We start from the raw sequence: 22649 nt of genomic DNA, 5'->3' as shown, positions 1-22649 counted from the left end.
AGGAGTGCGGACTGCCTTGGGTCTTTTCCGTAAATACCCCTTTGACTGATGATGCGTCTGTATGGCTCTCACAGCCCCTTCTCATGGAACAGCCATCTTAAGGGGTGGGGAGGAACACTAACGATGATGGATGAGGTCCCCTAGAAATCCGTCATTAGCCATTTCATAAATAATGGTGCTGCTGGGAGGACTCAGCCAGGGGTGCAGCCCAGCGCTGAGGGCACTGCGACCCTCCGGCTGGGGGCTGACGCCTCTGGAAGACCCAGCATTATTAAATGCCTGAATCTGGCATTTCCACTCGATGAAACCTTCACTTCTCTGTTCCTTTGGTTTAGAGAGAATTTTTGATCATCACTTTTATGGACCAAAAAAAAGAAAGCTTTATTGGGGAAAGGGTTAAATATATACAAAAATAGAATGGTAAAATGCAGACATCCAGCTTAGTTATCCATTCATGCCCAGGTTACATTATCTGTACTACTAGTCACTTTCCCTCTGTCCAGATTATTTTGAAGCAAATCCCATACATCATATTATTCTATTCATAAATATTTTACCATTGTCTCTGAGAGTTAAGGATTTCTTTTATAAGCCCCAATTCTGTTATCTCATTAATGGTAAGGAATCAAGAATATAATTCCTTAATATCGTCCAGCCATACAGCAACCTAGTTTTACCGATGGAAAACCTGAATCGGGAGAAATGAAGTGACTTGACCTGGGTCCCAAAACTAGGTAGTAAGTAGCTAAGCCAATACTGGGATGTACCTCCTGTCCGCAGTCTCAGAGGGACGCCGTTCTCACCGTGTGAGGAAAAGTTTGCTTCTGAAATACAATGTCCCAATAGAAGGACCTTCCCTTTCTCTTCCAAGTGCTCTCAGAATGTACAGAAGAAGCAGCTCTGTGTCTCTGTGAAGTGATGTAACCTTCCTAGGTCTCAGCTCTTTCGTTTATAAAATGCGATGAGTGGGGCAGGCTTTATTTAACAGAATTCATTAGGAGGTTTCCTTTTCTCCTTTTCCGTGTTAAGTGTTCATTCATTAGGCACCGTGGGCAGAGTGGGGGCAGACCCAATGTAGTCTTCCTCCTCGCGAAGGGCCTTATTTCTGCAGTGGAGTGATAGGACAGGGTGAGAGTTGCTAAACTTATTACAGGTTGATGCAGGAAGAACCGATGGGTTGATAACTTGTCCAGTTATGGGGCATATTTTGCATTTAGTTAGGTCTCATTTTTATCACCTTCATTACATTCCTAATGATTTTACAGTTTTCGGTCAATATTTTGAGCTGGATATTTTATTTTATTTTCTAAGGGGTCATTGCTGATATAAATAAAAACTATTAATTTCTGTGTATCTACTTTATATCTACTTACTTTATTAAATTCTCTGATTAGGTATAATAATTTTTTAAATATTCTTTTGTATAGTCTAAAAAATTATTTTATCTGTAAATAATAACAGTTTTTTCCTCCTAAAGATTCATGCCACTTAGTTTATTTTCTTTACTTAACCTAATATTTAAAACAATATGAATAAATTGTAGTGATTGAGGATTTTCTCAATTTTGATGAGAATTCATTTAGGATTTTAACTTTTAATATTATGCTTATTGTTTGTATTTCTAGTAAATGTCCTTTGTACTGTTCTAGAGGTTTCCTTTTGTTTATAGTTTTTAAACTGAATGGCTGTATTGAATTCATTGTGTTTTTATATACTGTGTGATTCAATCACACAGTTTACCTTTAGTTTGTTAATGTCATCATTTAAACTGGTAAATGTTAATCATTATTACTCTTAATGCGAGTATCAGTTTTTAATAATCTCTAAGATATTTTTATGCTTATTGGTTCACCTCAAATTTTGTGACCTTTCTTGTGGCAATTTTGCTAATTTGTATTTTGCCAGAAAGCATTTATTTCCTTTGGATTTTCAAATGTATTGGTCTCAAACAACATATAATACTCATATATATATATTTAATATCCTCAAAAGCAATTATATCGACATTTATTTTTAATTCTGTAGATTTTTATTTTCTCTCTTCTTTTTAAATTAGGCTTATAAGAAATTTGTCTAGTTTTAAATTAATCAAGTCTACATTAAGAAATATATAAGTTAGGACCTGGCTGGCATGGCTCAGTGGGTTGAACGCCGACTGAGAACCAAAGGGCCAATGGTTTGATTCCCACTCAGGGCACATGCCTGGGTTGTGGGCCAGGTCTCTAGTAAGGGGCACATGAGAGACAACCACACACTGATGTTTCTCTCCCTCTCTTTCTCCCTCCCTTTCCCTCTTTAAAAATAAATAAAATCTTTAAAAGTATATATATATAATTTATTAATTTTATCCCTTTATTTTTATATGTACTCTATTTTATACTAATTCTAGGTTTATAAATTGAATGCTTACTTGATTTTCAATCTTACTCTTTTAATTAAAAAATTTGAGATGTTCCATTTTTAGTATAATTTTTACTATATTCTATAAACTAACAAAGTTTTTATTTTTATCAATTTCTGGATAGTTTATAGTTTCTGTTTTGCTTATTTTTGTATTCAGTATTTTTTATTTTCTATTTTTAATTATATTTTATTGATTGTGCTATTACAGTTGTCCTAATTTTTCCCCTTTTGCCCCCCTCCACCCAGTGCCCCCCACTCCCTCAGGAAATCCCCCAACCCTTGCTCCTGTCCATGGGTCATGTGTAGAAGTTCTGTGTCTGCTCCATTTCCTACACTGTCCTTTACATCCCCATGGCTATCTCTAACTACCTATTTATACTTCTTAATCCCCTCACCTCTTCATCCATTCTCCCACACCCACCTTCCCATCTCTTTAACCTTGGCATTTTAATTATGATATGTCTTCAGGTGGGCCTTTTTTGCATCCGTCTTGTTTGGGACTCTGTGTTTCTTGCAGTTGCATGTCTATTTCCTTTACCAAATTAGAAAAGTTTTCTTTCATTATTTTTTCAAATAGATTTCCAATTTCCTGTTCTTTCCCTTCTTTTTCTAGTGAATGTGAATGTTGAAGTGAAAGTTGGATTGCTGAAAGTTGTCCCACAGGCTGCTTACACTGTCCTCCTTTTTTGGGATTATCTTTTCTCCTTCTTGTTCTGATTGGTGGTTTTTTGCTTCTTTATGTTCTAAATCATTGATTTGACTCTCGGCTTTGTCCACTCTGTGGTTGTTTCCCTGTAAATTGTCATTTCAATTAGTGTATCCTTTGTTTCTGACTGGGTCTTTTTTATGTTGCTGAGATCCTCACTAAGTTCCTTGAGCATCCTTATAACCAGTGACTTGACCTCTGCATCTGGCACATTGCTTATCTCCATTTCATTTAGCTCTTTTTCTGGAGTTTTGATCTGTCCTTCCATGCGGGCCATGTTTCTTTGTCTCCTCGTTTTGGCAGCCTCCCTGTGCTTGTGTCTGTGTATCACATAGAGCTGCTTTGACTCCATGTCTTGGCAGCGTGGCCTATGTAGGAGGGGTCCTATAGAGTCTGGTGGCATGGCTACCCCTATCATCCAAGCTATGTTCTCGAAGTGCACCCTTTGTGGGGGCTCAGTACACCCTCCTCTTGTAGTTGAGCCTTGATTGTTGTGGGAGGGATTACCCTGGCCAGTCAGCTTCAAGGATGGGCTGTGACCACTGACCACCAACCTCCTCCCTCTGTGGAGGATCAGCTGTGCTGGGGGCATGGGGCAGTGGTGTTCTGACAAGGTCTGTAGCTGTCTACTGGGTGCACTGGCCCTGGAGTTTCCCGGGTGGTGCAGGCCAAGGTCAGCCTCTGCCAGTGTATTTTCCCGGGCTACCCTGCCTGCGCTATAAAGCAATCTGAGATGGCTGCTACTTGTGCTGTGCTTACAGATTTCCAGAGGAAGCCAAGCTGTGAATACAGGGTGCTAGTTCTGGGCCTGGGGCCCACAGAAGCCAGCTGCTGATTGTTTGAAAGGATTTAGGAAGTTGTGAAGTGTGATGAGCCAATACCATTCATATGGAAAAGCAGCTTGGGTGGGGTGGAATCTCAGGGGATCTCTAAGGTGGGCCAAGCCTGTTAGCCAGGTTGACGGAGTCCCAGACAAGGCACCAGTCTCCTGGCTCAGTCTGGATGGTGGTGGTTCCTTTCATTCTGTAGTCGTCAGACTTCTATGATTTCTGTCGGTTCCGAGCGATGTTTTATATTTTCGTTGCAGTTTTGTTGTGGTTGTGTGAAGAAGAGGTGAGCCATGTCTGCCTACACTACCGTCTAGACTGCAAGTTCCTGATTCAATATTATTTTTAGAAAAATGTTTTTTTTTTAATTTCCTTTAAATTTCAGAGGCTTGGGGGAATTGTCCCTTATGTTGCTTCTTGGCATTTATTAGGTTTCCTAGGTGGCCAAGTATATGATTCATTTTTCTAAGCTTTATATGGAAATCAGATAATTTTATGTTAGATTCAACTTGTTGCTTATTATGTTAAATTCCTTTAACTTTCCTTATTTATTAGTTCTTAGGAACAGTGTGGCTTAGTGGAAAGCAAGTGAGAGTAGAATTTAAAAGACCTAATTCTAGTTTTTGCTTTGCTGCCAACAAAATATACAAGCAGTGTCATAGAAGTTACTTTCTTTCCTCTGGTCTAGCCCAGTTCTGTCCAAAAAAAAAATTGCAGAGATGATGGAAACGGCACGAGGCCCATGTGGCTGTGGATCACTGGAAATGTGGCGAGTGTGACTGAAGAGCTGAATTTTTAATCCCACTTAACTCAAATATATGCGGCCACACGTGGCTGGTTGGCCTTGCTGGACAGTACAGGTCTAATCTATTAATGTTAAGTCTTGTACTCAATAAATCCTAAAGAACTCACGTCTAAAATATTGTTTTAACTTTCAAGCTGTGGACTTACACATTTCTGAAGATACTATGATATAATGGGAAATTGGAGTACTTAGAAAAATGAAGAGTTGAGAGGTGGTAAAAGTTTTACAATTTTGTACCCAGTTCAAGCTTCTAACAGTTGAGACCTAGACATCATCTTTAGTAGATAACTGAGCTGCTGTAACCCAAAGGTCTTTGAAGTGCAAAGAGTTATTTTACTGAGGGCGCACTTCTAAAATCCAGCCCTAGGGTGAAAATCACATCCTTCAAATTACACTTTTAAAAGTGTGTTTTATTTCGTTGTTAAAGGTTGGGAAACCCATAAAATCAGTCACACGTCCTTTCCTCAGAGGGCACTGAATCAAAAGAGAGATCAAACCTGAAATTGCAAATTACCCAGGAATTAATGAAGATAACTTTATGTCAAAGCTCGAGGCATACGATTAAAATGATACTCAGGGAAGATGGAGAGCCGTAAAAGCTTTCATTATTTGCAGCATCCATGCGTGCATTCGGTGCTTCTGGCTCACTTGCGTTTTTTACCAGGACGGTGATGCGGGTGGTGAGGCGGGGCTGGCGCACCCGCAGAACCCGCGAGAGCATACAGCTTCCCTTTGGGGATCCTATGAGACGGTCACTTCTATTTCTAAACCCCGGAGTCATATTGGTCACTTATGAAACTGAACATACGCAGCTGAGCTGAATGAACATCAGTTTCCCATTCCCCATCTTATCCTGTTTCCAGAACTTTGCTGACTGAGATGCCAGGAAAAATCACCAGCATTTTACACTGAGTGTTTTGGTCCTTTCTTTTCCTCCCCAGCCAGTACAGTGGAATTTTTCTAAGTGCAAGGCAGATGGAATTTTGACCTTGATTGCACCAAAAGTTCACCATTGCCCATTTTATCACTTGGTGACTCAAATAGATCATTGGAGCATGTGTAATACTGCCACATTTACAGGGAATTATTAGAGAATAAGATACTCCTTGTGTGTGATTTTTTTTCAGATTATCCACATTTAGCTGTGTAAGTGCCAACTTCTAAGTAGAATTTGGGGTGGAAAACCCATACTACCCACCTTGCTACACTTGTGAATAAAACCCCAGTGAGTATGTTTTGCATGAGGCCTGACACAGGTCCCTTGGGGGGGGCTCATAGGCTTTCAGTCAGGTGTAGCAGATGTGACACGGGTGAGCCCCCCGGGTCTGCATCGCGTATTTCCGGGTTACGGTTACAGCCTCAGACGTTCATAGTACCAGATCAGGGGATTTCCGTTTGGGCAGTCATTACTGTGATTTGGGTGTTATGTCCTGTATTTGGGACTGTCACCTTCGGGTGTAGATCATGTACTTAGTAAAAAAATTGTAAAGGGCCTAACATAATATACTAGAATGAAGATGAATAAATACTTCACCTAAATAATCAGACCCTGAAGACCCAATCCACAAATAATAGAGAAATAGCTTTCATTAAAAAAAAATACATTACTCTTACTGCCAGAACTTCAAGAAAAATAAACCTGTTGCTCCAGCGCTTAGAAGCTTTATCCGCTAACACATTTCTGTCCTGAATGGAATTTCTGCTCATAATCGTCTGGTTTTTAGGAGATTTAATTTTCACAAATCACAGCTTTCAGGTTGGTGAAAGATGCGTGGTTTGTTTATAAGCACGTTTGGAGAGTTTTGTAATTTCAGTCGTCAAGGATCTGCCTGCAGTTTTGCAAGTTGTCTGAACAGAAGCTACATAACATTATCTGCAGGCTTGCTGTCTGCTTCCCAATGAAATTAACATCACCCAGCAGATTAGGAACAATAATCAAGAAAAATGGTGCAATAAGTCCAACCTAACGGGCGCTTTAAAGCAGGAAGATGCGTCTTCTGTGGGGGGGTCAATGACCTCTTTCTGGATACCAGTGACAGACTTCATCCAATTCTTCTTCTGCCTGGTTTTATAACCCCAGGTACATTGTTTAACTTGTTGTGTTTTCATTTTTTTTTGTAAAGAAGAGCTTATTAGATCTATTTCCTCTCCGCAAGTACTGTTTAGGTAGTGAGGAATTTCCTTCATAAAGTGGAGTTTATTAAAAGATGCGTGATATGGCCAAAGTCAACTATAATAGGACAAATAAAATGACGATAGAAGCAAATAGAAATGGTGCATTATATATCATAGAACAGAGGCTCAGGGTGCGTTCCTTTCAGACTGGTGATAGTGTGCTTGCAGAACAGTGTTTTCGAAGGCTCTCATTACCGTGTGTGATTTTTTTTTTTTTATTAAGCAGTCTATCAGAAATCTAAGCCGTCTATTATCAGGGCAGGTTTATGAACGTAATAGTGATTTGGATGGTAAAGTTTATTGTTAAAAATAAAACAAGCAAAAAATAAAAACAAAGAAAAACTGGCACTGCTATTCTCAGAATTATCTTTCTTAGTCTTTATTGAAGAACTAACTTGTGACTTTCTGTTTGCTCATGTACTTTGTAGCGGTAAGTATTGAGTCTGTAAAGGAATAACGTTTACTTACTGTAAGAAAAGAGATCATAGCTGAAAACAAATTCATTTTATTTAAATATATGATTTTGCAGATTCATTTAGCCGTCATTAATTTACTGTTTTTGGAGAGTCAGATTTTGCCAAGAGCGTTAGCAACAACAGGCTTAAAGCGTTGTTAGGAGAGGCCCACACAGAACAAAGTCAGAACCAACCTGTTTTGTTTTCGTTTTGATGAAAAAACAAAAATCACACACAAACAAATCTCATACTGAATTTAAAAAATAATAAACTGTGTGCTTTGTAATACTTTTAGATTTACAGAAGGTTTACAGAGGTCATATAAAGCAGAGTGTCTGACCCCGTGGCCCAACGTAAAATCGTAAATTTACTTAAAACCTTTTTTTTTTGCTCATCAGTTTTTGTAAGGGTGTGTGTGTGTGTGTTTAATGTGCGGCCCAAGACAACTCTTCATCTTCTGGGGTGGCCCAGAGACGCTAAAAATTCGGACTCCCCTGAAAGAGTTTTCATAAGTCCCTCCCCCAACTTCCCTCATTGCTAAAATCTTATGTTATTGAGGTACATCTGTTAAAACTAAGAAAAACACATTGACACATTACTATCCACCAGGAAGAAGGGCTTAATTTTCTTTTTTTTTTTTAAATGGTAAGAATACTTGACATGAGATCTATTCGCTTACCAGACTTTTTAGCTGTGCAACACAGTATTGTTAACTATTTACACTATGGGGGGCCTCCAAAACCCTGGAGTTTATTCATAGAAAATTATGCATGTGTTCTTACATGTTTGAACTTCAGTCACTTTCAAAGTACTCTCCATTTGAATGCAGCACACCTGTTGAGACGTTATTTCCACTGCATGAAACAGTTTTTGAACTCGCTGATTTTGATGCCTTTTAGTGCTTCAGCTGTTTTCTTCTTTCACCTTTTGCACATCCGTAAAACGTTTCCCTCTGAGGACTGTTTTCACCCAAGGAAACAAAAAAAAATGTCGCTCGGGATGAGGTCAGGTGAATAGGGAGGTGGGGCACCGGGGTCAGGCTGTTTGTGGTCAACAGCTGCTGAACACTCAGTGCAGTGCGGGCAGGTGTGTTCATAACTCACCCGTCATGAGATGGGCAAACGTGCTGAACGAGTCTTCAAAAAAATATTCACTGAAGCTGAGCACAGCCTCTCACAACACCACCATGGATACACTGATACGGACGGGTTCCTAGAACACCCACATAGCAGGGGAAGCCTGGGCTACAAGGGCCCGTCCTTCAGGAGGTAATTCTAGTTTTGGAGGGGGTCCCCCCTGGTATACTGTACAGCAGCTTCCTGGAGCTTATTTATCTTGTGTAGCTGAAACTTTGTGCCCGTTGAACAGCACGTCTCCACTTCCCTATGCCCCAACCCCTGGCAGCCACAACTCCACTCTGTTTCTATGCGTCTGACTGTTTAGATGACCTCACATACGTGGAATCATGAAGTACTCGTTTTTCCGTGATGGCTCATGTCACTCATGTCATGTAATTTCCTGTAGGTTCACCCATGCTGTTGCACGTGACAGGGTCTCCTTTTTTAAAAAGGCTGAGTAATATGCATCTACCACATTTTCTTTCTTCATTCATCTCAGTGGACATTTAGGTTGTGTGTATACCTTGGCTACTGTGAACAGTACTGTAATGAACATGAAAATGCTCATAGTTTTTGGAAACCCTGATTTTAATTCTTTAGAGTGTATGTATATGCAAGAGTGGGATTGCTGGATCATGTGGTCATTCTTTTTTTTTTTTCCTTCTTATTGAATTCATTGGGGTGACACTGCTTAGCAAAAGTAGACGGGTGTCAGGTGCACAGTCTGCGGCACGTCATCTGTGCACTGTGTTGTGTGCTCACCACCCCAAGTCGGTCTCCGCCCACCACCGTTGATCAACCTCCCCCCATCTCCTCACCCCCAGAGTCACCACACTGCTATGTGTCCATGAGTTTTCTCTTTTTTTTCTTTTTTGTTCAATCATGCCACCCCCTCCCCCAGCCCCCTGACCCCCAACAGCTGCTGCCTGCTCTCATGTGTGCCTCTATTCTGCCTGTGGTTCATCTTGTCCATTATCAATAGACTCCACATATGAGTGAAATCATACAGATTTGTCCTTCTCTGACCGGCTTATTTCACTTAGCACAGTGTTCTCCAGGTCCATCTATGCTGTTGCAAAGGGTGAGATTTCATTCCTTTTTTAAAACATCTGAGTAGTATTCAGCCAGGAACAGAACTCACTTTTTCTGTTTGAAGTGCACGGCTCTCTCCCATGCACAGGTGCTGGGGAGTCAGCGTGGGTGTGGCCAGTCAGAACAGGTGTTGGCCTGAACAGGACGGGGCCTTGGAGGCCGCCGGCCGTGTTTTCAGTCTCTGGATGACGCCAGTGCAGGGAGGCTGGTTAGAGAGGGGACAGGGTGCCTCTCGGGAGGAAGAATTTCAGTTAAAACCACTGCGTGGCCTTGCCAACCCCTGCCAGTGGTCCGTCAGCCCTGATCCTAATGGGGGTCACGGGGTAAATTCCAAAACGGCGATCAGCAAAAGATGCCGTGAGAGTAGCCGGAAGAGGTCGCTGACCTCATCTTGTTGGTGAGACGGCACAGAAGCACACACGGACTTTCTCTGGGAAAAGCGGTCCTGGTTCGATTCCCAAAGGACAAGCGAGAGTACACTGGATAGCAGGAGGGTGGGCAGGCAGGGCTTCACCACGCAGCGAGGTGCTGCGTGCCAGCCACTCACTGCTCTGGCGCAGAAATGGGGGGATGGGGAATCAGGGTTGAGGCCCTGTTCCCGAGGGCCTGGATGCCAGGCTGAGGTGCTCGGACTTTCCCCTGAAACACGGGGGAACCAGGGGCAGGTTTTCAGCGGAGGAGTGATGGCAGATGCTCATTTGACAGACATTATTTTCATGGCGGTGGGTTGGAAGGGTTTGGGAAGGACGAGGCTGGACAGAGGTTCCCTGGTAGGGATCCTGTGACAGCCCTCTGGGGGGAAATCGTCAGGCCCTCAGCTAGGGCGAGACAAGGTCAGGTTCAGGAATATTGGGGAGATTGGAGTTCTTTGTAATTGAGTGGCTGATTGCACATAGATCACAGCAGAGAGGCAGGAGACGAGGAAGCTTCTGATTTGGAACTTGGGGTGGGCGGTGGGCTACCAAGTGAGACAGGACATGAGTGAATAGCTGAGATTTGCCTTGGAAAGGATGCCCGATTTGGTTTGGACCACACTGAGCCGAGCCATGCAATAGCGAACATAATGCCATAGAAGCTTTTCTTTCTCACAGACATGGACCCGAACGAGCATGCCTGTGTGGCCGCAGTCCTCCTCCGGGCAGTAACTCGGTGACCGAGCCTCCTTTCATTCCGTGGCTCTACCTTTTCCAGCAGGGGGTTTGCAGGAAAGTGAGGAACATTGTTCTTGGAGAGCTTTATGGTCCAGCTCTATTCCGTATCATGTTAACCCACTTCCCATCGGCCAGAACTTACTCCTGTGGCTAGCCCCAACTTCAAGGAGGGCCGGAAAACGTAGCCTAACTATGTGCCCACGAACGAGAAGTTGCAATCTTGGGAAGCAGCTAACAGACTGTGCCGCAGGGGTGACTGGGAAACTTTGGGATATTGATACCTGAAACTTGGAGCAAAGATCTGGGCTGGGAATGTGGCTTTAGGCATCATCAGAGACCGGGCAAGTTTGTGTCCTGAGAGCGGTTACGCTCTGAGAACAAGCACAGGCAAGAGCGCAGGAGGCCAAGGACAGCGCTTTTAAGCTGGCGGCACACAAAGGCGGGGGAAAACGGATGCTAGGGAGGAGCTGGAAGTCTCAAAGTAGGAGCCATTGTTCCACGGAAGCTCAGGAGTGCAGGGGCTCAAGGAGTCGGTGGAAAACTGTGTAGAGTGTCGTAGAAGGACTCGCACAGTGTCTGCTGCATCTGCTGATTGAACAGGAGAGACCTGGTTGAGGAGTCCTCGCTTCTAGGGCTTGGGCAGGGCGGACAGCGATTTCAGTGCGCTGAGAAATGACCCGAGACACTAAGAGGGGGGTGAGACAGAGACCCCAAGCGAGCATGTCCTTGATGAAACAAGAGCCCCAGAGAACAAGGACAAAACAGAACTTAAGTAAAATTCTGAGTTTATCCAAGTACTGCTTCTTTGACACCTTCTTAGCCCTCATTATGATTGATAACTGATATTCCTTATAAGCAATGTTGTTAACTTACCTGCCTGTAGACTGTAATTATGCTTCCAGTTCCAGGTTAGTTTGTTTACACGATCAGTTCACGCCTCCTGGGAAACACACGGACTCTTTGAAAGAAAAGTTGCAGTTTTCTTGGTTGTGCATACAAAAAGTAGAGAGCGCATAGAAAAAAGAAATAGCCGTAACTTTGCTCAACGAAGGCAAATTGTGCCTCTTTTATTTTCCCCAGTGAAGGGAGTTATAACCTGTCTCTTTGTGTTTAAATAAACGTTCCTGTGTTCCTTAGTCTCCCTCTCCTGCACGGTAGCGGGGAGCCTGTGTAGAGGCCCTTTTCTCTCGTGGGGCCTTTTGTAATACTGGGGAAGCGAGAGGGAAATCAGGAGGCCTACGTTTGGATTGAGATGGGTATTAAATAGTCTACTGTGTAACACGGAGCAAGCCCCGTTTTCATTAACAGATCACTGCATAGCTGTCCTTCCCTTTCACTTGCATCGATTCACGTTTCCAGTGAGGTGCCTCATATTAGTTTAAAATGCTTTAAAAATTGTTTCTAGCCCTCGCTGGCGTAGCTCAGTGGATTGAGCGTGGGCTGCGAACCAAAGCATCGCAGGTTCGATTCCCAGCCAGGGCACATACCTGGGTTGCAGGCCATGACCCCCAGCAGCCGCACATTGATGTTTCTCTCTCTCTCTCTCTATCTCCCTCCCTTCTCTCTCTAAAAATAAATAAATAAAATCTTTAAAAATTTTTATTAAAAAAACCCTAAAAATTGTTTCTATGTATTATAAGTTGTTTCTCCCTTAAGACCAGAATATTCAGAAGTAAACTTCATATAAGGCATTATAATTTATATACCAATGATAAAGATGCTAGCAAGAATAATTTTTTGTATGTTTTATCTTTTATTTCGAACAGCACTTCACAGAACTGTTCAAATGTGTCAAAACCTTAAAATATCACCAAAAGTCATATTCAGAACTTAAATTACTATTTCTTTGGGAGTGCAGTTTAATATTTATACTTTGATGCTTTGAGGTTTTTTAATGTTATTGCATTGTCAACACAGTTTCTTTTCTTTAAAATTCTGATATTAGGAAATAGGATCAAATTAAATAGAATATATTTAAAATAATGATCTAAGTTTCTGTTTTCTAGAAACTGGAGATAATCATATTCATCTTATCTTAGTACCTGGTTTATAATAAACCCTGAATAAATATTTATGAATTCAAGGTAATACTTGAGTTAGTATTTTTTCTTTTTAGAAAAGATGTGCACCTGTTATAATAGAGCAAGCAGCATTTCTAGCTCTTGAGGTTTTTTCCCAGTATTCTTTCTGTACTTGATACCGGGGTCAGCCCTTAACTGCAGAAAGATGAGCTGGCTATGAAATGAGTACCCAGCAATCATCTCGCCATTGTTCGAGGCAGAACACGTTTCAGAATGGAGGCGGCACCGTTCAAGAAATGCATGCTTGCTGATGCGATTTTAAAGAAAACCACACTTTGTCTCACTCTGGTCCAGAGCTTCCATCATGCCCCACATCCCTTCACGATAGGCCTACTTTTCTCCCAAGTATCACTTTCCCTCTTGTGATTTATTTTTAGGTATATTTTTAGCTCCTTCACCTCTCTGTTTTTTATCCGCTTCTTGTTATGTATGTTGAAGTAGGAAGCTGGGTTTGGGGAGGGGAAACGAAGGTGGAGGTGAGGTCAGCATCTCACCGGTGCAAGTGCCAAGCAGCGCACGTGGATGTGTGGGTGGAGGAGAGTCACCGCGGCCCAGCGTCTGCTGTGTATCCACCTGCAGAGGCCGGCTCAGGGCCCCACTCTGTTGTGTAGAGGTCGCACTTGGTTTTAATTCCACACCGAATTCTCAGCCCGGATCCACAGAACTCATCTGGGAAGCGCATCGTCTCATGTGGCTGCTGGAACAAACGAGGCGCTCAGTTTTGTTGGCTTAGCACCCTGTGCGTTCTTTCCCCACCCGTATTGAGCGATGCCCCGTGGTTCTGAGTCAGGGAGCTCTGCTACGTGCTCGCTCAAGGACCGGGACTGAGGGAAGCTCACCTGTTTTCCGAGGTGATGTGTCCAGATTGCAGAAAGCAGAAAAGGCATGAGGATTGCCCGAAATACGATTTTATGGGCTAGGTCCTAGAAATCACGGGCGTTGCCCCGTTTTCCCCTGTTGCCTAGCCTGCAGGTGCGTGGCCACCCCTACCTGCGGTAGGTAACTGGGAATGCAAGCCGTTGGGGCCATGATGAATATCCCTCTTGTATTGGAAAGTTTGTCTTTTTTCATTTTTAAAAAAAAATTTTTGTAAGTGTTTTAAATTACATTTTACATTCAATATGATTTTGATTAGTTTTAGGTGTACAGCATAGTGGTTGGACAATCACATACTTTACAGAGTGTGTCCCCCTGATATTTCAAGTACCCGACTGGCACCACCCATAGCTATTCCAATGTTATTGACTGTATTTCCTGTGCTGTATTTTACACCTCATAAGTATTTTGTAACTACCGATCTGTACTTCTCAATCCCTTCACCTTTGCAGTGCATGAGGACTCCCTTTTCTGCACATCATTGCCAGCACTTGTTTGTTGGTTTATTGATGATAGCCATTCTGATAGGTGTGAGGTGGTATCTCATTGTGGTTTAAATTTGCATTTCTCTGATGACTAGTGATGTTGAGCATCTTCTCATATGTCTATTGGTCATCTCGATGGCCTCCTGGAGAATTGTCTTTTTAGGTCCTTTGCTCATTTTCTAAATGGATTTTCTTTTCTTTTCTTTCTTTTTTTTTTTTTTTTTGGTGTTGAGCTGTGTAAGTTCTTATTAGGATGTTAGCTCCTTATTAGATATATCATTGGCAAGTATGTTCTCCCATTTAGTGGGTTGTTTTTTCATTTCATTGATGGATTCCTTTGCCATGCAAAGACTTTTTAGTCTAATGTAGGCCCATTTATTTTTTCTTTTGTTTCCCTTGTTCGAGAAATATATCAGAAAATATATTGCTACAAGAAATGTCTGAGATTTTACTGCCTATGTTTTCTTATAAGATCTTTATGGTAGTGAGTCTTACAATTAAGTCTTTAATCGATTTTGAGTTTATTCTTGTATATGCTGTAAGGAGATGGTCTGGTTTCATTTTTTTGCAAGTATCTGTCCAGTTTTTCCAATGTCATTTATTGAATAACCTGTCTTTACCCCATTGTATGTTCTTGCCTCCTTTGTCAAATATTAATTGACTATAAAGGTGTGGGTTTATTTCTGGGCTCTCTATTCTGTTCCATTGATCTATATGCCTGTTTTTATGCCACTACCATGCTGTTTTGATTACTATGGCTTTGTAGTATAGTTTGATATCATGATTCCTCCAACTTTGTTCTTCTGATTCAAGATTGCAGTGGCTATTCACAGTCTTTTGTGGTTCCATATAAATTTTTGGTTTATTTATTCTAGTTCTGTGAAATACATCATTGGTGTTTTGATAGGGACTATGTTGAATCCATAGGTTGTTTTGGGTAATATGGACATTTTAACAATGTTAATTCTCCTTATGCATAAGCAAAGTATATGCTTTCATTTACTTGTATCTTCTTCAGTATCTGTCTTTGTTATCTTGTAATTTTTTTTATTATAGGCCTTTTACTTCCTTGGTTAAATTTCTTCCTAGGTATTTTTTTATGCATTTGTAAGTAGGATTGTTTTCTTAGTTTCTCTTTCTGACAGTTCATTATTGGTGTATAAAAATGCAGCTGATTCCTGGATATTTATTTTGTATGCTGCTAATTTACTGAATTTATTTATTTATAAATTCTGGTAGTTTTTTAGTGGTATCTTTAGGATTCTTTATATATAGTATCATGTCACCTGCAAATAATGACAGTTTCACTTACTCCTTTCTAGTTTGGATGCCTTTTATTTCTTCTTCTTGTCTGATTGCTGTGGCTACTACTTCCATTACTATGTTGAATATTGGTGATGAAGGTGAACATCTCTGTCTTGTTTCTGATACTAAGGGAAATGGTTTTAGTTTTTCCCCATTGAGTATAATGTTGACTTATGGGTTTGTCATATATGGTTTTTATTACATTGAGATATGTTCTCTCTTATTTCCATTTTGCTGAGAGTTTTTATCTATAAGTTATTGTTGGATTTTGTCAAAAGCTTTTTCTGCATCTATTGATATGATCATATGATCTTCACCCTTCATTTTGTCTAAGCGGTGCGTCATGTTAATTGATTTGCAGGTATTGTACCAACCTTGCATCCCAGGAATCAAACCCCCTTGATCATGGTGTATAATCTTTTCAGTGTGTTGCTGGATTTGGTTTGCTAATATTTTATTGATGGTTTTAGCATCTATGTTCATTAAGGGATATTGGCTTATAATTTTTTACTTTATAGTCTCTTAATTTAGCTTTGGAATTAGGATAATGCTGGGCTTGTAAAATGAGCTTGAGAATCTTCCCTCCTCTTGAATTTTTTGGAATAGTTTGGGAAGGAGGGGTGTTAGTTCTTTTGAATGTTTGGTAAAATTCACCTGTGAAGTCATCTGGTCTGGGACTTTTGTTTGTTGGAAGTTTTTTTATGATTTCTTCACTTTCATTAGTTGTACTTGGTCTGTTTAGGTATTTTTCCATCTTGATTCAGTTTTGAAAGATCATATTTTTCTAGGAATTTATCCATTTTTTTTCTGATTGTCCAATTTGTTGGCATATAGTTGTTCATACAGAGAGTATGTCATAATAACATTTTTTCCCTGTTGGTACAGAATGAATTGTTTCCCTTTAGTCATTGATTCTCTTTCAGAAATCATTTGGGAATCAGAATGGAGGGAGATATTTTACTTTCTTTTTCTAATCAATGAACATACTGAAAATAATAGAAAAGCCAAATATTTGAATGCTTCCCTGGTAACTTGCTAGAAATGCTCTCTATGAGCAGGTACTGCTGTTCTCTTTCCCATCTGGTAGACCTCGTTTGTGAAACACCTCCTCCAGGAAGTCCTCCAAGCCTGTTCCTTCCGCACTTCTTGTTCTCTGCCAGAACTTGAACATTCCTGTGTCAGTTTAGTCTCTTTGTTCATTCACGTATCCAAGTACTTGTAATGTAAAGAAAAGAAAAAAGGAAGGAAGGAAGGGAGGAAGGAAAAGAAAAAGAAAAAAATGGAAGTTTACTGTAGTAGAATTGCATAGTGAACAGCACAAGGACCCAGGGAAACGGCAGTTAGCTCTCTCTACCTTGGGGGTGAGGGAGAGGCGGGGAATGCTTTTTCAGAGGAAGGAAATTTGATCTAAGTCCATGAATGTCTCATGGATACTTTCCCTCCCTCAGACAGACAGTAAGGTTTATGAGGCAAGGAAGCCTAGTTTGATCATCTCAAACTCCAGCCCCTAGTACAGGGAGAGGTTCATACTAGATATTCAGTAAACTGAGTTGGCTGATAAAGACTTAAGTCAACAAATTTATAGACTTTATCTACTACACAGTTTTCTGCACATTATCCCGTGTACCCCTCACAGCATGTCTATGGCAGGGCAGGTATTCTTAGTCCTGGTTTCCAGGCAGTGGACTCCAATTCAGAGAGACTCGATGTTTTGCCATCATTACCCAATGGGTTAGTAGAACAGACCTCAGGTACTCTGCATCGAATCCTGTATATTTTCCACTCCTGGAAATAAGTGTTTAAGTATGGACATAGTGTTTTGAAATTCGTAGCCCGTGCTTTGAGGGTGCGACATCAGACCACCTGCATGTCTTTGGGCCGGGAAGGCTGTTCTTCTAGTGCGTCAGGCAGGAACACTCTTCCGCACAGAGACAAAAGGCGGGCCCTTCCATCACGTTTTAGAGCTCTCTGCTCTCCCGCCAGCCCAGTGGTTTGCACCCAGTCGGTGCTCTGCAGACGTTTCTTAGATAATACACAGTGACCGAAAGAAAATGTGTGATTGAGAGTCACCCAAATTGGACAGCGTCTGACCTTCTGTCATAAGCTTTTTTTACCTCTGGTCACGTGTCCCAGGGGACCAAGTTTGCCTGTGGTATGGTTGCATTCCAGGGATGCTCTTTTCTTAAATCAAGGCCTTCGAGCACGCCGGCTTGGTGTTCTGGGATCTCAGGCTGCTTCGTGGTCCCTGCACGTGCGCCCTTGCAGCCTGTCCCGGGAGCCTGTCCGTGGACGCCCTTCCTGCAGCACCTCGAGACGTCTTCCAGTGGGCTTGCTTTTGTGCCTTTCGGTGCTTTAAAGATCCCGAACTTCCTTAGTGCGAAGGTTATGCCAGACATTTATTGCTTTCATTTCTAACTTACCCACATTTCAAACCGTAAGATACCGGCATTGTCCACAGAAATATCATGACCTGGTGCCCGACTTAGTCAAATTGCCACTGACCGGGGGTGGAGGTGGGGCCCACGGAAGTATGAAATGACACGTCAGCACGTAGATACCCTGCCTCACGTCACACTCACACGCCCGCAGACACGCTCATCTCGTACCGCCCACTCCTCCCCTGCTCCCGCCACCCACGCCGTGCCAGGGGCTGCCCATCTCGGGCAGCGGCGGGCTCCAGACCGCAGACACGCCCCGAGTTCTTGCTCGGTTTCCTTTGTCCTGCGCATCTAATTCGTGTCCCTGCTGGGCTGCACTGACCTCTGAGATGTGTCTGAAATCGGGGGATTCGAGACTGTGTCTTAGACCCAGGTGGGGGCGCTTTGCCGAATCTCCACTTCTAGCTATGAAAGCACGGGAAAGGAGCGGAGGGCCCTGGAAGCGTTCACTGTCCAATCTCCACGGGGACTTGCACTAAAAAATAAAACCTGAAGGAGGTTTCAGTGCTAGAAGACATTCCCCCCTGTGCACTTGAGTAAGAATTTCTTTCATCATCTCTGGAAACACGCGCTTTTTTCAAAACTCTGTCCCCACGCAGCAGGACAGGCGGTGGGAGTTGTTCCGTGTGTGGCTCGTGCTTGCAGGTGCTCAGCGCCTGTGCGGTGAGTGAGGGCCCGGGCGGAGGAGCAAAGAGAGGGTGGGCCTGGCGAGAGGTGCCTGCATTCGGCTCCTGCCCCCTGCTTCTGCTGGACGGGAATCGGGTTTTCCTTTCGTCCGGGTTTGTTTTTCTAAAAGTGAGATAAACGTCGAGGTTTAGAACCCACCTTTGATGTTAATCATTACTAGGGAAGCACTGTTACATGCGTGCGTCGGGCGACCGCCGAAAGGCCTTGAATTCTGCGGACGACCCTGGGGAGCGCTGCGGGGGGTCTGTGATGGAAGGCGCAGCGGTGCCGATTGTGTGTGGGCTGTGCGTTCAGAGTGGAAGAGCTGGACGCCAGGGACATGTGGGTTTCAGTCTCACATTCTTATATTAACACTAACGTTCAGAATTCTGTAGAGGTTCTTAAGACTTTTCTTATCTACTGATTGGTTGTCTTGTGCTAATGTTAGCCACATTTAATAAAAATGACATCATAATATTTATCCTGAACTTATCCTTTACCCGTGGAAAGAATAGAGTAGCAGCATATCAAGGCTGTAAACCTTCAAGTACTAAGCAATGAAGGCCAGTGATTTCTTTCTCAATGAAGGCGATGACGATTCTAGTGGCTTATCCTTGCAAGACAATTGTGTTCTGCCACATTACTAAAACAGTGAAAGACAGAGAATTACTTCTTATTTTCTCTTTCTGTCTTGCAGGGGAAGATGGTGAAAGGAATGGGAGGTGCTATGGACCTGGTGTCCAGTGCCAAAACCAAAGTGGTGGTCACCATGGAGCACTCTGCAAAGGTAATGTGTTCCGCTTCGGGAAATCCATGATGCACGAAACCCTGCACACCGGGTCCTATGCCCGTGGGTTTTCTCCGGCGTGTTCACGTTGATAGCGTTTATCTTTAGAGGAAAAGATTACAGGTAAAGGCAGTTATTTGTCATCCGTTAGTTACACGGTTGTTCAGCTTTGAATGAAGTGCAAATACCAGGGCATTCTTTGATTATTTGGCTTGCATACACACTAAAAGTAAAAGCTATAATGTTTTCAGAAGCAGTGAAAAGATGTCAAGGCAGATGTGTTGATTCCGTTTTTACAATGATTATAGGGGTTGCTGTCTGTGTGAAAAATGAGAAAACAAAATGTAGGTTTTCTTCTAACGATGGTTATGTTCAAATGGACAACACGGCCTCTTGCTGAGGCTATGAGGTGCTGTTTTGCGGAGGTGTTGGGAAATTGTGGACTTGGTGATAGCAATGGTCCTGGTTGTGAAAGGCATGATACTTTTATTTTAACAAATTATCAAATATCTTGTTGAGTGCCTATTAATAGCTAGGCACTGCTAGGGTTTAGCAGTGACCAAAAATAAACAAAATCATTGACCTCGTGGAGTGGACATTTGATGGTGATGATGATGATGATGATGGTGATGATGATGATGATGGTGATGATGATGATGATGATGATGACGATGATGATGGTGGTGGTGGTGGTAGTAGCTTCCATTTCCTGAGCTTACCGGGTGCCAGCAGCACACTAAGCGCTTGTGTTTGTGCGTACAAGCACGTGAACCTGATTTTAGGTATCTTTCATGGTTCCAGAAACAGCTTCCGACAAGCTGCATCGCTTGCCTGAGGTCACGTAGCTTGCCTGAGGTCACGTAACTGGTGGCACCGAGGTCTGACCTGGGGCCTGTGACTCTGCAGAGCCGGCTGACTGCGGAGCTACCCGCGCAACTCTCTTCCCGACTCCCACCTCAGGGTCTTCACCCCAGCCGGGCTCCGCCACCTCCCCGACCTGAACCCATGGGCCTCTGATGATTTCAGAAGTTGATGTTGGCAACTTTCTTCACCTTCTATGCGCTTTGTCCATTCTGCGTTACAATCCTTAGTTTCCAAGTAAAATCTACCTGCTCTCCACCTTGAGACCTGCTCTTCTGAGTGGAAGCGGTGGTTGCTGGCCCTGTTCTCACTTAGCAATGCAGCGCAGTGGGAGATCCCGGAGCTGGGAGAGTAGCACCTGACGCGCTTCCCACAGGGGAGTTCTGTCACAGAGCGCTGTGTGCCGTGACGCAGTTCTGTTGCAAAAGCTAATTAATACGGAATTACAGCGCATTGTTTAGTAAACAGTGGGGAGTGAGCAGCAGAACACAAATATGAAACGTTGGAAAGGAGACCAACAGAGGTTGCTTCTGAGAGATGCCTTACAAAGAAGCATGCAGAGCGGTTCATTTCAGAGGCAAAAGGATGCCAAGTATGCAAATGAAACCGAGCCCTTTTCTGCAACATTATGTCTGTTTGGACAACACTCTTTCTGACTTTCCTTCTGCTGTTGCTTTAATGTTGATGCACGGGCACTGAGGTTCGGCTCACTTCAGGTTATTTTTGTGCATTCGTGTTCAAAACATTAAGCCTGTATTTAGCAAATTCTTTCTCTTTTTGTTTCCATTTTTTTCCCTCCTCAGCTGGAATTTTTGGTAGAGGAAAAGAAACGGTGCTTCTGATGTCTGATTGGAAATCCCATATCAAAGCTTTCACAGAAGCGGGGCTTTTTTTTTTTTTTTTTCACACTATTTCTTTTTTTTCTTCTCACTGTGGGGGAAGTGGCATTGAGTTTTAGACCAGAATTGAAGTTAGGTATGTATTTTTCCTTAGATACTTCCACTTGAATAAACTAACAAAAATATATTTGTGATTAAGATAATACTAATGACTTGTTCACACTTCATACTTGAACACTAAGCAAGCGAGGTTTCCCTTCAGGCCAGCTGCGCTCTTTGCCTGCGCTGCTAGTGCGTTTTGTGTGCCCGCACGCACTGTCGCTGGCCCAGCTCACGGCGGCACGGAGATACAGCCGCATCTTTCCTGCGTTGCAGAGGCTGTGAAGCAGAGGGAGAAGAGACAGGTGTTTCCCTCCAGGTAGCCACTCCAGGTAATGATCTGTCCTGTTAGACATGCCAGGTAACTTATGCCTAATGATTAAGGGAACGACCTACAGGACAAATCCCTGAAGTTACATAAGACACAAGAGTGAAACATTTTGCAGTGAAGGATTCAAACTTGAGAAAAGAAATATCTGAGGCTGCTGATTTTTTTTTTAGTAAGTGGGTGGAGCTGTCTGCTAGTTTTCAGGTACAACCTTCTCTTGACTCCATCTTAGGGAAACAGAACCAGGCTGCTTATAAATATTTGGCCTTTAAAAGCGTGCTTCTTTTTGTTGTTGTCGTTTTAATCAGAGAGTGTGTTTTAATCACTCTCTCCTTGGAAGCCTGTGCAAGCAGCCCGCGGCTGCTGGTGCTGGAATCGCGGCTGCTCCGGAGTAACCCTCAGAAGGAGGCCCGGCCCTCCAGCTGCCTCTGGAGACCGGACAGCGGGCCCTGGGGCCGCCCTGGCACTGCAGCAGGTTCGTCCTTCACACCCAGACATCAGGGTCGCAGGCGAGGTTGCAGAGCAGGCAGAGGTGTTGGAATCCAGCCTCCTTCTTTCTCGAGCTTCTCTTCGTCTCTTGGCATGTCCTTCTTCTGCCCTCTAAACCCGGGAAGAACACAAACGAAATGAGTTCCAGTTTGAGTCCTTACTCGATTCCGGATCCTGTACTCGCCACCACACTTACTGAATCTCATTAGCCTCTCGGTGACCCTGTGGAGTAGGGATGAAGGTGGGTGGGAAACCTGCCTGGTGTGTGGCAGAGGCAGGGCTGTCACTCAGTGTGGTCCAGCCTGTGTCCGTCACCTCGTGTCTGCTGCAGCCGCACCAAAGCTGCCTCTGCACCAGCATCCTAGTCCTAGGACACACCTGCCCTTTACTAGAAGCTTTAGGTTTCAGAATTACCTCTTTTTCTCTCTCCATTTTCCTGGCTAAAGCTCTCCTTGCTTTGGTGAGGCAGGTATCAGCAAGGTACTGAACCCAGTCTGCAAATCTGATTGTGTTTGTTAGTATCCCTCTCCCCCTTCTTCCCTTCTGTATCAGAGTCCTCCAAGTCTTGCCTGGGCACATAGTACGAGCCCAGTGACAGACTACAGCTCCCAGACTCCCTTGCATGTAGATGCATCCAGGAGACCAAGCTTGGGCCAGTGGCAT

The 22649-nt window shown here is 43.1% G+C and overlaps 1 protein-coding gene across 1 annotated transcript in view; it reads left to right on the top strand.

Annotated features, from left to right (window-relative positions):
- OXCT1 (3-oxoacid CoA-transferase 1) overlaps nucleotides 1-22649 on the top strand; it is a 125737-nt gene that overhangs the window by 82085 nt on the left and 21003 nt on the right. The window contains exon 14 of the mRNA XM_045847765.1: nucleotides 19281-19370. Within this exon, the coding sequence (XP_045703721.1) occupies nucleotides 19281-19370 (90 nt within the window). The remainder of the gene's footprint in view (nucleotides 1-19280; nucleotides 19371-22649) is intronic.

Source organism: Phyllostomus hastatus, unplaced genomic scaffold (assembly GCF_019186645.2).
Source record: "Phyllostomus hastatus isolate PE091 unplaced genomic scaffold, TTU_PhHast_1.1 phas_contig_58, whole genome shotgun sequence".
Taxonomy (NCBI): Eukaryota; Metazoa; Chordata; class Mammalia; order Chiroptera; family Phyllostomidae; genus Phyllostomus; species Phyllostomus hastatus.
This window is presented reverse-complemented; position numbering and strand designations above follow the sequence as displayed.